The 13027-nt window shown below is 34.5% G+C and overlaps 1 protein-coding gene across 1 annotated transcript; it reads left to right on the top strand.

Annotated features, from left to right (window-relative positions):
- Positions 1-16: 16 nt before the first annotated feature.
- On the top strand, positions 17-11910 carry LOC125661014 (proteasome subunit beta type-4). Its single transcript, XM_048892854.2, has 7 exons — positions 17-184; positions 2326-2532; positions 7365-7511; positions 7775-7856; positions 8206-8322; positions 10719-10807; positions 11769-11910. Exons 1-7 carry the CDS (start codon positions 60-62, stop codon positions 11779-11781), a joined length of 780 nt encoding a protein of 259 aa, XP_048748811.1. The 5' UTR covers positions 17-59; the 3' UTR covers positions 11782-11910.
- The last annotated feature ends 1117 nt before the right edge of the window (positions 11911-13027 follow it).

Genomic DNA, 13027 nt, shown 5'->3' with positions numbered 1-13027 from the left:
AAGGACCGACGGCGTTCATTTACAGATCGGGATCAAGATTCAATATACTCAGAGAAATAATGGAAGCCTCACTAGTATCCACAGCATTTTGGAGAAATGGACCACAACCTGGCTCTTACTACAATTTCCCTGGTCAAATAGATACAAACCCAGCTTCACAGATCGGAGCAGCGAAAAGGACACTGTAAGTTTTAGGTCACCAAGTGGACGTAGCAGAAGATAACTGTTTCACGGGGTTTCTCTTTTCTGCTGATTCATTTGTTCAAAATTTTAGTCGAAATGAAAAACTGAAACTTATTTACTTACAGTAGGGGTGGTATAAAGGAGAAATCAAATTGATTTAGATTAGGATTTGAAACGGTTTTTATTAAGTAATTAATCGGATTAGGAAGATATGAAAATCTAGTCGCAAAGGTAAACAGAGGAATTTCGAAATGCTGTACAGTACAGTCAACAAAATGTTCAAATCTTGGAAGTTATTAGACACCGATTTAGTTTGAAGTATGACTCTTCTCCCTAAAATAATTAGATATGGTGTTTGGTTTTCGACCACGTATATAACTGTATCTCAAAGTTGGCGAAAGAGCATAAAAAACTACCAGACATGTCCTGTAGATTAGGGATAATTTAGAAAATCTACCAGACAAGTTAAAAATTTATCCGACAGAATAAAAAGACCCTGAGATTGTTTCACCTATTTTTTATTTTCAAGCCTTGCGTGTGACAGATTAAAACATTTACTTGTGTTTAACAGCTTTCTATGTTTTGACTACATATGAATTAAACTTTCTTATCAATTTTGTTGTAGTTTGACTTTCATCCTTTTTTTCCATAGACCTTTGCTTGTGGATATAACCACCTAAACTGGAACCCCCAGTCTGCATCCCCACCCCCCAGTTTACAAAAAAATATCTATAGAACAAATATAACCATTTTCATTTCGTTACTTGCTATTTTTAGCATCTTTGGTTGAAGACTTCGAAAATGAAAGTAGATAACCCCTTGGAAAACTCCATACAGTACCAGGGCTTGAAGCTAACTTTTTATGTCACCAGTCCAGCCGGACTGATGAGGTATAATTTCAACCAGTCCTCAGAAAAATTTAATAGTCCAACAGAGTTTTCAAGAAATAATAATTAAACATATTTCGTTAATGTTATCAAAATGAAATTTAACTCAATATGCCTCAGACAATATTGTAACACTTATGTGGGATTTACATTTACGAATTCGTCTAATATCTACAGAAGCATGCCAAATGTGTGTATAAGATTTCATAAGTATATTTTCCAAAATGATGCTTTTGAAGATTAACCAGTCCCATCGGACTGACTAAAACAAATGTCATTCAGTCCGTCAGACTTTTTACCAGTCACAGACTGACGGGCATATGTTAATTTCGAGCCCTGAGTACTAATAAAGACAAGTATATGTGGTGTAGTTGTTTACTCACTCAACCTTACAATACGTAATATTTACGTGATTTATTACATACATATAAATTTCAAAATTTGTAACTGACGAAAATCTGAGGTATTGCTACGGAAGTGAATAATCATATTTTAAAAATATTTGTTGTAAACTAAAGGGGAGGAAGATAGGCGATCATGTTGACATACTGTTCTAGCACCTGTGTTTACACATGCAACTTTCTTTTTAACATCTGAACTACAATTTTTTTACAATGTGATAGGCCACACAATCGAAAGTAGAATGACATGCATGATATTAAAAGTAAACCCATGGAGTGGGCTTATGATTTATGGGAAAGAACATTTGTTGTACAAAAGCAAGTTATCTATAAAGTTTTTGTTTTCATAAAAGCCAATATAAACAATGCAGATATGATCCCTGTTTTGTTTGCAATATCTACCGGACAGTTTGTCAGATAAGTTTCTAAGTTTTACCGGACAAATTGAAAATGTACCGGAGACATCTGGTAGTCCGGTGCCTTTCGCCGACTCTGGTATCTGCCCACCAGTAAGAAAGAAACTGCCTACACTTCACCTAATATCATCATTATGATTACTGTATGTATTACATACATAGACTCCTAGATAAACATTGTGTTAGGCTAAATTAAATTTTTGCAATTGTTGTTGATTATTTTGTGATTTTATTATCATCATTTGGCATAGACAAATTTGGCTACTTCATTCAAGTGTGGCTTAGTCTGACTTCGTTTGATGTAGACTATGTCTATATTGGTCCACCATTACACCATTAATGTCTTGACATGTTTGTGATTTTCAGAGCTCCTACAGACTATTTCTATATTGGTCCACCATTACACCATTAATGTCTTGACATGTTTGTGATTTTCAGAGCTCCTACAGTCACCGGTACCTCGGTACTAGGTCTGTGTTTTGATGGAGGTGTTATTATTGCAGCTGACATGCTTGGGTCTTACGGCTCCCTGGCCCGCTACAGAAATCTCTCCCGTGTGATGAAAGTCAACGACACCACAGCGCTGGGTATAAGTGGCGACTATGCGGATTACCAGTTCATGAAATCCATAATTGAACAAAGAGTGTAAGTGCAATGGACTATATACAGGGCTTGAATCTAACTTTTTACGTCACTAGTCCAGCCGGACTGATAGGTTGTAATTTCAACCAGTCCAAAGAAAAATTTACCAATCCACCAGAGTTTTCCAGAAATAATTAAACATATTACGTTAATGTTATTAAAATAAGATAATGGAATTAAACTTGATATGCCTCAGACAGTATTGTAAAACTAATTAAATGTGAGATTTATATTTACTAAATGGATTCATCTGATATCTACAGAGGAATGCCAAATGTGTGTTGAAGATTCCATAAACTTGTATGTTTTCCAAATTGATGTTTTAGAAAATTTACCAGTCACATCGGACTTACTGAAACAAATGTCAGTCAGTCCGTCAGACTTTTAACCAGTCACTGACTGATGGGCATGTGTTAATTTCGTGTCCTGATATAGTACATGTATAAGAAAAGCTCAGAACTTATGGTTTTTAGCTTACCATATATTCAAAGATTCAAGTGAGATCTGAGGTCTCGCTTCTCTAGAATTGGGAATGGCTGAAGGTCTCATTGCAGATGTAAATTTTTTTTATATAATATCAGATCTTTATGATGGAAAATTGTGTTATAGAACTCTTTGGAGAAATACTCAATTTTAATTAAATGAAATACAATGAATTCTTAAATGATATGCAAATTCTGAGATATCATCTCTTCTGTGATGGAGGTATGTTCAGTATTTTATTGTATGTTTGGCTGGGTACTGGGTGTACTGTACACTTGTTATGTTGATGACAATAGATGTTTTGAGTTTTGTTCGAATATCAGGCAATGTTATCAAGGTTATGGTTAAACATCAAACTGGTCATACAAGAGGATTGTTTTTGAATTTAGCCATTACAGCAGGTTTTTTTCCTTCCTTATATAACTGGTACCGATAAACGGTACCATTCCCAATGCCAAAAAACTTTGATTTTTCCCAATTTCGAAACTAAAAATTCCCAATTCACTTGCCAAAAAATAGACTGCTGACATCGTAATTTACTTAGTCTGAAACGTTGTACAACTTGACTAAAATGTTCACTTTCGGTATTAAATTGAAAGTACAGACCTGCATGTGTTGTAGAGCTACGACGAATGTTTTGTTCTTTGTTGTTTTTCTTTTAGTTGATATCATTTGCCGAAACATCGGTAGAAAATTCACAATTTGTTAGATTTTGATGCTATTTTTCCCAATTGAATGGGTACCAGTGGGTAGAAAAAAATCCCTCTGCATTTACATGAAATATCAGTCTTCACGAAAACCTTTGTGAAGCACAGGCCCTTTGGGCCTCCCAGTATAATAATTTTGCAAGCCCGAACAATATTTTAAGTGCCCAAAATATTTTTTCTAATTTGACCTCTTGTCATTTGCAAGGTGTTGCATGCTAATTCTACACTATAGATACATGTATGTTCTACTGTAGGAAAATACACAACTGACATTAAAAGGATTAAATATCTTATTTTATTTTTCAACATATTAATCTCACAGATGACATCAGCAGCTCATATTCTACTTTGTAAACACCACGTACAAAACATTTTGTTTTCTCCAGAATTAGATCTTAGCGTAGGCCCACCCTCGGTCCAATGGGGCATGGATTTTTGTTCTCTTTTCTCCTTGTACGACCAGTTTTTTTTTTTATTTGGATTTGATGGTTGTCATTGCGAAATACACTTGTGAAGTTTTGAATTTCACGGACGAGCCCCCTCCCTACACGGGTGCTGGAAGTTAATGTAAATATATAGTATGTGCACGTATTTTTTATACATGCACATACTATATATTTACATTAACTTCCAGTGCCTCCCTATACTTCAGAAAAGGTAACATGGTTGATCGTTTTTCGATGCGAAAGTCATTTTATTTGTAATATATACAACACATACAATAAAACATTTACAGGCCCGCTTGACTCCTGGGTTAAATATTTTAGAATCCCGATTTTACTGGCCTCGGGCATCGGGCCACCGGTTAACGTCAAAGACTGATATTTTCTCTTCAACATGATCAATTCTATTTTTACAACGAAAGATGGTGAATTTTAATTTATGTTTTAGCCATTGTGTTGTCAAATACTCTTATTAAACTTACTAATTTCCCCCTCCCCTGCAGTTCAGAAAGTTTTATAGGAGCTGATAATCATCATTTAGGTAATATATATGTATGAACACCTACTGTGTGTGTAAGAGAATATTTTATGCACTCCGTCATACATGAGAGTTCAACAAAAGAAAACAAGTATTATTACATATTATGATACTCTTACACACAAGAGCAAGGCACCAATAGTCAGTAAGAAATGTCATTGTTTCTGCTGTGTGCTCTAGAGACGTGTATTGAGGGAGATAACTCTTAATCAAACTCTATCGTGGTACATACTGTACTGTACTCCAACCAACTAGAGTTTTAATGGTGATACTTTGTGTATTGAGGGAGATAACTCTTAAGTAAACTCTATCATGGTACATACTGTACTGTACTCCGGCCAACTAGAGTTTAATGGTGATACTTTGTGTATTGAGGGAGCTAACTCTTAATCAAACTACTCCGGCCAACTAGAGTTTTAATGGTGATATTTTGATACTGCTGACTTTTATGTTAGATATGTAAATTTTTGTAATTTAATTCAGTACATTGTAACGATTGTTATGGATTCCCAGTCATTAAGAAAATCAAATTCCAAGTTTTGTCTGGCATCGAAGATATAGATTGGAACAAATATTGGGAGTAGGATGCCATACTCAATAATTCATATGTTTAGGGCTGAAATGATTAACCAAAATATCGATACTGTTCAATATAAATGCTCGATTCAATGTTTGATTCATTGCCTTGATAATCGGTTTAATGTGTTTTTATGGCGTCGAGCTTTGCTCGAACGGCATCTAGTCAGCGTGTACGAATGAATCAGCTGAAAAGTTTACGCGACCGAAGGTGTCAGATTATCGATGCTTCTGCGGAAAAATCCCGCGCTTTTTGTAATGGCGTATGAATATCTGTACTGTTTAATGATTTACGACATTTTAAAGTTGTTAATGAGAAACAAATGAAAATTATCACATTGATTTACTTTAACATATAAAAACTTTCACAAAAAATAAAAACAAATCAAATAAAAATTCCAATTTCAATGCGAACTACATTTGCAAAGTCAAGTGATGTCTGAAATGATAGCGTGTCTAGACGAAAGATAGCGTGGGTTTTGTTTGTAAACATTGCGTGCTGTTGGAGAAATTTAAACTGAGAAATAGTGTATCGCGGATTATTTATGGTCATTATATTTTAGGGTAGGTAATGTTTATTTGACTGTAGCATTCTCAGTAGGGTATTAACGCATCTGTAGGTTTGCAAATCATTGGTCAACTCGGTATATAAACACTGGCACGTGTTAATGTTATTGTAAACAAACCAAGCGCGGAAGCATTCATTATTATAAGGCTTTCAAGTAAAGGTTTTTGTGGAGGTAAAAGTTACTGAATTAACAATTTTTTTTTTTTAATCTGACTAGATTTTCATCTCTTGAGATGCTAGCAGTGATATATACTACAAATGGTCCATAGTTGTTTACATTGTTGCACATATTTCTTATTAAAATTTTGGTTTAAAACTTATTTCTTGTTTTTATTATGTTATCAACAAGTACATGCAATGCTGCCCTTTACAACTATTAAAAGGAAAGTTCTCACAACAGTTGACTTTTTCACTAAATATCTTAATGCACAAATTTTCAGTTCTTTGTGAATTACATCTGTGCCAAGGATTGTAGAGTACTCCCTTGGCTAGCAAAGATGTGTGAATAATTGAGAGCAATGGTTGATCACAAAAATCTTCATTATTTAATAACATTAGATATTGTAAATAATCCTTTGAAAAATATTCTGAAGAAATGAATGGAATTGTAAAAAAATATATCTGTAATTGAATTTTTTTGTGAAAAGAGCTACTGTACAGATGTATTAGAAGCATTATTCCTGTATGAAGGATAAATATTCTTGGTATTGCTTGAATTCAAAGCTGTATGTGTGTTTTTAATACATGTACAGCTAATCTTCGTTATCGGGAATATGTAAATAGAGTTGCCAGTCCAAACCACTTCTTTTTTGTGTGTGTGTTATCCTTGTTATCGCAAATCCTTGGATATCTCAAATTTAATTTCAGTCCTGTTGAATTTGCAATAACAAGGTGTGACTGTAGTCAATGGCATCAAAATATTCACAGGTAGAAGACTCCATTGAGATTTATATAAAGCTATATCTACTCTGTGTACATACAATAAGGGATGAAACATTGATAAACTGGACAGTACATAGTTTCATTATAATCTTTGCTTTCTTAGCACGACGCCATTGTGGCCCTTCAGGCCTTTGATATTTAAATGAAGCTAGTAAAATACATCAAGCTTGACCTGTACTAATTATTTTTACATGCTTGAGGGAAAACATGGTGTCTGATAACAATCAGACTGTATTTAACCTTAAGTCTGACAAAAACAATAATGAACTTAATCAGTTTATACTGTAGACCCAACAGGCATCTTACCGTTAGGGAGTTTGGAAACAGTTTACTTTTGAAATTGTGACTGAATCTTCGTAATTAAATTTTTCATCAAGGTTATTATTGGTCTCTTCTATAAAATGTATCGCCAATCGTATCAAAAATATTGAATCATGGCATAAGTATTACAATACGTATCGTATCGTGAAGGTGGCGTATCATTTCAACCCTACATATGTTATTTCCGTTTTAAAGCAAATGCATTAAGAAAAACATGTTCATTGATATTGAAAATGACATTGGTGGTTTGTTTACAGTATAGATGAGGAGTGTTTAAATGATGGATTCCAGTACACCCCTAAGAGCCTGTTTTCCTGGATGACGAGAGTTCTCTACAACAGGAGGTCCAACTTCAACCCCCTCTGGAATACGTTTGTTGTCGGTGGAATACAAGATGGAGAACCGTAAGTAGATAGAGGGAGGAAAGGCAGTACAGATGTATTGTCTAGTTGTACTACTAAAACATCATCGGTGCGGGTCTACTGGGTTCGCCTTTTCTGTCTGTACATTTGGCTGTCTGTGGATAAGTTATCTTTCTGTGGAATAAACATAGTGAATTTAATAATGGTCTAGGCTATTGATACATCTAGATTGCCCGGTGAATGGTTGCTACCACAGCCAGTAAAGGATTTGTTAATAACATGTATATTTATCATTTATTTTTCAGGTTCCTTGGTTATATAGATAAAATTGGAATAGCTTTCAATGACCCAACAATTGCATGTGGATTTGGAGCTTATATTGCAACAGTAAGAAATCAGTTTATTAATTCCTTCCTTGTACAGGGTCTGAGGTATTCTGTTTTGAGAGGCCTTGCTGAAGTTATCTGTCCTACTGTTTGTGTCAATTCTCATGCACTTGTTAATCTCGAACAAAGCTGAGAAAGATAGTAATTTATCATATTTTCTTAACTAATATAAATGAGGAAAATTTATGGTGTTTGCATATAATACAATTATTCAATGAAGAGATGTGTTGAAATTAACAACCATTTCTTTTTTCCACAAAACACTTTTCATCATGTAAGTCCTCAATAAAGAAATCTGTTCCGGCATTCTGTTTACTGAATCACAAGTCCTTTGATCTGTTGCATTGTAGCCCCTGCTGCGTGAAGCCTATGAAGCTAATCCTAAAATGTCTCTATCTGAGGCGGAGAAGAAGATTGATGAATGTTTGAAAGTGCTGTACTACAGGGATGCAAGATCTTTAAACAAGGTACATGGATAGCTTGTACAAAGTATATTGATAGTCTGTACAAAGTCAAGGATAGTTTGTACAAAGTACATAGATAGCTTGTACAAGGTTCATGGATAGTTTGTATAAAGTACACATATAGTTTGTATAAAGTATTCAGATAGTTTGTATAAAGTATACAGATAGTTTATACAAAGTACACGGATAGTTTGTACAAAGTACACGGATAGTTTGTACAAAGTACACGGATAGTTTGTACAGAGTACTAGGGCTGGGAAGATTCAGAGTAACTTGATTCGGTTCGGTTTTGATTCAGAACAGCACGATTCGGTTATTTTCATTTGGTTCATGTTAGGTTCAATTTATTTAATGACAGCACAAAAATTAACAATTCTATTGAGTAGCATACTTGATTTAATTTTATTCAAGTTGTGGTCATTTGTAAACATCATATCTATTTATAACGGCATTTTATAACTGTCATAGAAAAAAGAAAACATTGGCAGTCTATTAAAATTTGTTACATTAATGTGCTGCATAATTTTTGGATTATTGAACAAATCTACAGTCAGTCTAAAATGTATATGATATTGTTTTCATGGATATGTAAAAATTCAACAATTCTATCAATTGAGAATCTTTGAAAATCTCTCCTTTATTGATTTACTTCTCGCATATTAACTGTCAAAACAATTAATCTGTGTCATTATCTATGATGCTGATTTCACTCCAGCACTGACAGAAATGATATATATATGTCATGTAAAGATAAACATCAGTGATCTTGTGGACTATATTCTGTTAGTATCTGAGCGGTGAAAATGTTAAATATCAACACCGTAGTGATTTAAATCTCTGTTGCATGAAAGTCCACATGTTCTTCACATCACTCGGACACCATATTTGTTGTTTTTGGTGTTAGTAAAATATAAACCGAAATTTTGAATTTGTTATCGGTGCATTGAATCGAATGGTATAAATTGTGGTGCACCGAAAATTTCGGTGCATCTCAGTCCTATAAAGTACACAGATATAGTTTGTACAAAGTACACGGATAGTCTGTACAAAATACACGGATAGTCTGTACAAAGTATACGGATAGTTTGTACAAAGTACACGGAGAGTTTGTACAAAGTACACAGATAGTTTGTACAAAGTATACGGATAGTTTGTACAAAGTATACAGCTAGTTTGTTCCAAGTACACGGATAGTTTGTACAAAGTACACGGATAGTTTGTACAAAATACACGGATAGTCTGTACAAAGTATACGGATAGTTTGTCCAAAGGACACGGATAGTTTGTACAAAGTATACAGCTAGTTTGTTCCAAGTACACAGATAGTTTGTACAAAGTACACGGATAGTTTGTACAAAATACACGGATAGTCTGTACAAAGTATACGGATAGTTTGTACAAAGGACACGGATAGTTTGTACAAAGTATACGGATAGTTTGTTCAAAGTACACGGATAGTTTGTACAAAGTATACAGCTAGTTTGTTCCAAGTACACGGATAGTTTGTACAAAGTACACGGATAGTTGTACAAAGTACACGGATAGTTTGTACAAAGTACACGGATAGTTTGTACAAAGTGTACAGCTAGATTGTTCAAAGTACATGGATAAAGTATACAGATATTCTGTACAAAGTATACGGATAGTTCAAAGTACACGGATAGTTTGTACAAAGTACATGGATAGTCTGTAGAAAGTACACGGATAGTCTGTACAAAGTACACGGATAGTTTGTACAAAGTACACGGATAGTTTGTACAACGTATAAAGATAGTCTGTACAAAGTACACAGATAGTTTGTACAAAGTATACAGATAGTTTGTACAAAGTACATGGATAGTTTGTACAAAGTATACAGCTAGTTCAAAGTACACGGATAGTTTGTACAAAGTACACGGATAGTTTGTACAAAGTACACGGATAGTTTGTACAAAGTACTCGGATAGTTTGTACAAAGTACACGGATAGTTTGTACAAAGTACTCGGATAGTTTGTACAAGGTACACGGATAGTTTGTACAATGTTCATGGATAGTTTGTATAATGTACACATATAGTTTGTACAAAGTATACAGATAGTTTGTACAATGTACACAAATTGTTCGTAAATGGCAAATTGATAGATTGTTAATCACTTTGTCTCTTGGTTTAGACCAAAAATGGTAAATTAAAATTTTTACATTGTAAACAGTTGATGTACGAAAATGTGGATTATATGATTTAATTTCTAAAACAAAAACTATAATGTAGAGTAAAAGATACTTGTGAACCTCAAATTTTCACTATATCTATTGTAACATAATTCATCTTGAATTTTAAAATGTTTATGGGTTCTGCTTTACTTCAATCACTTGTTATCAATAAATTTGATGAAACTTAGTCCAGCGATACGTTTTGTAGTATGAAGTTGTTATTGTCACAAAAGACGGCACCATGGTGAAGTCGCCCATCGTATCAGAGACAAATTGGGAAATAGCTCACCTGATCAAGTAAGTTCCTACTCCACCAACAGGAAAGGAAAACAATATTTAATATTGTTAGTGAAATGCAATATGTCTCATATGCAAAACAGTTTTCATTTCATTAAGTGATATAAAAAAGTTTATGATTATATCTTATGTATAAAATAGATCCATTCTAAAACAGATCTGATAAAAGGTATTCTAGATTTCTCTCCATGTCTGTCTTAAAAACAAATCATCTACACAAGACTGTATTGATGGCCCTTGCCACCCCCACCCCCTGTTTTGTGCAACTGGTATTTTCAGATTCATACAAATTCAATTTTAAGCAAGAGACTTATTATGACATAAAGCACTTTAACCCCATCTTAAGATCATATGAACAATTTTAAGGTCACTGAAAGAAAAAAATATAAATTCATGCAAAGAGCAGAAAATCAAAGGAAATGAATTTTGGACAGGAACATGACGCAGCCTAGGTGGTCATCAACAACCTTGGTGTCCACCGTAAATGTCTAGACATTTTCTGCTCCAAATATTTTTGGTTTAAACAGAAATGATGGGGGGGGGGGGGGGGGGGGGGGGTTATTGTGGTAATGTTTTATCAAGTGGGTTTAATCATCAGTGGCTAGATAGCTCAGTTACTAGCTGATTAGAGGGGGGGGGGGGGGGGGGGGGGGTTCTGAGTTTTAATTCTGGTCTTCTTACTTGCTTTTTTAACACACCCCTTTACATTTGACTCTTAAGATCTTGAATTCAACTGGTGTGCCAGGGGATAAACATCATGGAATTTGTGTCTTGGAAAGAGAACAAATTTACCAGGGGGAGGAATGTGGTAGTCAGCCGGCAGTCCGACTGACTAGAGCATGGAGTACAACTTTGAATCTCAGTCTAGTCTGTTGCATTTCCTCTCTCCCCCTCCCTTTGTATCATTTTTGTACAACTTTATCATTAGATACACTTATAGTTGAATTTCTTTCTTTTGTAGGGGATATGAATAACACAGATATGAAGCCCACATCATAGTGATTAGTGAATGGACTTTTCATAAAGAATCGGACTTATGAAGAATTTCATTATTTTAAAAAATAAATGTGACATTTTCATTGAATAAAAATACCATCCACATATCAGTTTGTTATGTACTTTTAAATCAAACAATCATAGTCATTGTAATTCAGTTCTGTTTTACTTTAAGAAGATATACATTTTTGTAATGCTTGACTTTTAAAACATGTACATGAATGAAAATATGAATAGCAGCAATATTTGTATATTCCTTTTAAATCTAATCAACTAGCTGGGTAGCTCAGTGGATTAACATATTAACTGATTATTGTGATGGATCAAGTCCAGCTGGTTTTCTAAGGGTCCTCTGTGGCCGAGTGGTTAGAGCATCGCGCAAAAAATCACACGGCCTCTCACCTCTGTCGGCGCGGGTTCGAATCCCGCTCGCGACGGTAAGTGAGAAAGTTTCCCAGTTTACTTTCGGAAGGTCGGTTATCTCTTCCCAGGTACATTGTATCTGAGTTCTCTCTTCCACCAATAAAAACTGGGCGCCACCAGATAACTGAAAAATTGTTGAGTGTGGCGGAAAACATCATTCAATCAATCAATCAGATTACTTTCTACTAAATTTGCATTTTTTGACTGAATAAAGTATTTGAAAATTTTCAATTTCAAAATAATGTACATATCCACTTTTTATCCATATCAAATTTCTCTGGTGTGTTATTTGTCCCTAGATTGGAACCATTCATTTTCAGCTACTAATGTATTTTGTTTTTTGTCTAGTGTGAGTACACTTTAATGCATAGAGGAGGGAGCAACATGGTGATTCTATGTTATGATTAGTGCGAGTATATAAAAGTAACAGTAGGGTTAAAAAACAACTTTTTCATGTTTCACTTCGTAATCATTATGAAGTGAACATATTTTTATAAGGAGTAATATATGTACATGTAATCAATCTTTACACTGTGAATTTTCAGTGATGATTGATTGATTGTATCTTGCTTAAGGTCTCGCACAAGATTTTTCACTCATATGGAGACGTCACCAAGACTGGTGAAGGGCTTCAAATTTAGGCCTATGTTCGGCGCTTACGCCATTGAGCAGTGAGGGTTCTTTAGCGTGCCACACCTACTGTGACACGGGATATCCGTTTTTAAAGTCATCTCCGAGGACCCATGACATTCACACCTGATGCCGAGCGTTTGGCAATGGAACTGTCGCTACCTGTTTTAA

The sequence above is a fragment of the Ostrea edulis genome, chromosome 8 (assembly GCF_947568905.1).
Source record: "Ostrea edulis chromosome 8, xbOstEdul1.1, whole genome shotgun sequence".
NCBI classification, from domain to species: Eukaryota; Metazoa; Mollusca; class Bivalvia; order Ostreida; family Ostreidae; genus Ostrea; species Ostrea edulis.
Note: the sequence above shows the minus strand (reverse complement) of the source record. Positions and strands in the feature narration are given on the sequence as shown.